General features: G+C 41.8%; 1 protein-coding gene across 1 annotated transcript in view; it reads left to right on the top strand.

The window, feature by feature from the left end:
* The window catches only part of LOC103372704 (GDNF family receptor alpha-2-like), a 116,585-nt gene that overhangs the window by 95,551 nt on the left and 17,670 nt on the right, over positions 1 to 3,364 (top strand). Inside the window, 2 exon segments of the mRNA XM_008302413.1 lie at positions 1 to 89; positions 701 to 841. Of these exon segments, the coding sequence (XP_008300635.1) occupies positions 1 to 89; positions 701 to 841 (230 nt within the window).

The following is a 3,364-nucleotide window of genomic DNA, read 5'->3' on the forward strand; positions in this document are numbered from 1 at the left end:
CATGAACTGCCAGATGACGCCCCACACCGTCACCAGCTGTCCTCATGACAACTTCCACGGCTGCCTCATGTCCTACGTGGGCCTGATCGGTGAGTTACCGGCTGATCTGGGGTCAGTTCAGCAGGAGGTGTAACGAACTTTTACCTGAACAGACCTGAGCTGTGATTTAGTTGTTCTATATATTTATGAGTGTATTTGAGTAAAGCGTCTGAACTCAGGACTTCATGTTTTCCAGACGTTGGTCAGAGTAAACGGTTTATTTCTGGTGATTTCTGAAGCGAAACATGTCGATTGAAATTAATTTAATTAAATATTCAAACAGCATGTTACAGATGAGTAGTTCAAGGACGGTGGGACGGTCCACCGTCGGTCTCTTTTTATAGTTTCTGGCTGATAAACGGAGTCATTTAGCTAATTTCCTTTAAGAAGCTCGTGTGTTTGAACCCCAGACAGGCTCTGCTGCTGCTGCTGTGTAAATATAAATGCTTGTGACTCGGCCACCGCGCTGCTAAACTCGTCCCTCCTGCTCCTCCAGCTGGCTTTTATCAGCCGTTATTTCAATCTTTCATTTGAGGGTTTTAGAGAAACACATCGCAGGTGACTCATTTCCTCTCTGGAAATCATCCAGCGACTCCATTCCCAATTTGCTGAAATCCTCTTTACCTTTCTTCTCGGCTAATCTCCTGGTTTCCGTCCTCAGGCTCCGACGTGACGCCCAACTACAGCGACAGCAGCCCGTCCAACATCACCATCGGCCTGTGGTGCAGCTGCAGGGGAACCGGAGCGCAGGAGGCCGAGTGCGACGCCTTCCACCGAGACTTCACCCACAACTCCTGCCTCAGTGAGTCCAGCAGCTGGTGTTGACCCCCCCAGAATCAGACCAGAACCAGTCCAGCTTCTGCCCATCAGCTCATTGATCGCTCAGAAATCTGTTGTCTGTGTTTAATGAACCATTTTCTATCAACCGACTGATAAAGTAGTTTGTTAATTATGACAAGGAGCCACTCAGCTAAATGATAAATCAATAAATCAATAAATATTTCACCATTAATTCAGCTTATAAAGATGTGAAACAGAAAAATATTCACATGTTAGATTAAATGAAGCAAAGATGCCAGATTTCTTTTGTTTTTTCATTTTTTGTTCAGAAAAGTGATTTAATCCATAAATCTGACAAATAGTTTTTATTATTTACAGCTAAGGAGCTGATATCAGACAAATATTTAATATTTTTTTCATAAAAGTGACTCAAACTAATTATAACTAAAAAACAATTAAATATTAATTGTTGGTCAACTAATTGATTAATCAGTAAATCACGAAAAACTTCAACTTTAATCCTGTTTAGATGTGAAAAGACAAAAACATTTTCATGTGAGAAGAGTTTTGATCATCAGATAATTTATTAATCAACTAATTGATCAAGTTGTATTTTATTTATAATAAAATAAAAGCAGGATATTTATTTACATGAAGAAATTGAGAAGAGAGAAAAGCAGAAAATAATCACATGCAGAAGAATTTATTGGAAATTATTGATCATCAAAATGTTTCCAAATTAAATTTTTGCCGATCAAGCGACTAATTGATCAGCAAACGTTTAGTTAGAACACATCCAGACGTACAGAAGCACTAATGAGTGTGAAGCATTTAATTAAACACGACTCTCGCTGTGATTTTTGTTTCTGTCGTTTAAATAATTGAGTAAACGATGAATCAGCCGTTTCACTGATTGCTGAGTCATTCACTCAGTCAATCAGCCGTTCGATTAATTAACAAACTCTGTTCAGAACAACATGAAGCACAAAAATACACATAAAAACAGATCAATGCTCATTTAAGGACTTCACTTGATAAAATGTCTGAAATGAAAAACGTGTTGAAAAAGATTCTTGATCAGTTTTTGGTCGATCAATGAACTGATTGATCAACTAATTGTTTCACTAATAATTCGGTTTATAGTGTGAAGCAAAGAAACACCTCGAAGGATCCACGAATCTGATCCCAGAACAGTTTTGTGACTAGAAATGGACTCAGTTAACGAGCAGACCTGATGCTGGCCGTTAATTAATCTACTTATCGATTAATATAAAAATGATCTCAGCAGCTCAGACTCATATTTAATGTGTTGATTCTTGGAGTCAGTGAGGTTCAGATTTCATGAACACATGCCGTCAGACCTCCAGCAGCTACGTCCTCGTTACCGCGTTTAGCTTCACCCATGAGTGAAACTGTTTCCTTTAAAGCGTCCTCGCGTCACATTAGTGTCTGAAAACCTTCACACGGTTCTGCATCAGGTGAGAAAACAAAGTGTGAGCAGGCAGATAATTGAGGAGGAAGGCTGCAGAGGCGAGAGACCAGGTGCTGAAGATCCCCGAAGCCTCCTTTAAACAACCCTGACCTGCTGCAGCCGCTAACGCCGCTAATGCTGCTAATGCTGCTAACGCCGCTAACGCAAACACAGTCCTGCAGCACCGACGCTTTACCAGCAGCTTCATCCGGTCCTGTACTGACCCAGGAACAGGACCGGGTCTAGAAACATGGACTGAACCTTCCCATGTAAACCCACCGTGGTGCCGTTAGCTCAGTGTCTTCACGTGTCCAGAATCCACATGTATGTAGTTTATTCTCATGTGTGACAGGAAGTGTCTCGTGTTAGAGATTCATTAATGAGTCATTATTTAATTCTTAAAATAGATGTCAAAGAGCTACGACTGGAGAACATTAATTTTAGCTGCTTGGATTGAAAACGTTCACTGAATGAAGTCACTGAACAAGGACGGTGTTTGGTATCAGAGGAGCTCTAATGTGAACAAAGCAGGTCAACGGTGAAACCAACGGAGTGAAGAACCAACGAGAGGAGAACATGTAGACATGTGGACCATGGTTCCAGCTGTTTCCATCGTCTGCCATGAATACAGATGTGATGTTTGTACGGAGTAAACAGATTCAGAATGAAGACGGGTTAAAGGACAGTCTGTGTTTTTAGGAGTGAACCTTTGTTAGCTGTGTGGCTAACGAGGCTCCAGCAGGTCTATGGACTGACGATGATCTTGACCTCCGTCACGTTTCAAATGTACATTAAACAGGATTGTCATGATGGGAGGTGAAGGTCTGAGTAAAACCCAAAAGGACGAGAGCGAGGAGGTTCTTAGCCGATAGCTCCCATCCTGTTCAACAGGTCTGGTCTTCTGAAGTCTGGGAGGCGCTACAGAACCCCTCAGAGGCGTCTTTAGGAAGTCTTTAATCCTCAAACACCCTCTCAGTTCAGCAAAGTGACCGACCCACATATGACCCGAGCTTCTGTTCTACTGTGTTCTATCTCTGGTTCTACTGTGTCGTTCTGTCTCTGGTTCTACTGTGT

Source organism: Stegastes partitus, unplaced genomic scaffold (assembly GCF_000690725.1).
Source record: "Stegastes partitus isolate 25-593 unplaced genomic scaffold, Stegastes_partitus-1.0.2 Scaffold1811, whole genome shotgun sequence".
NCBI classification, from domain to species: Eukaryota; Metazoa; Chordata; class Actinopteri; family Pomacentridae; genus Stegastes; species Stegastes partitus.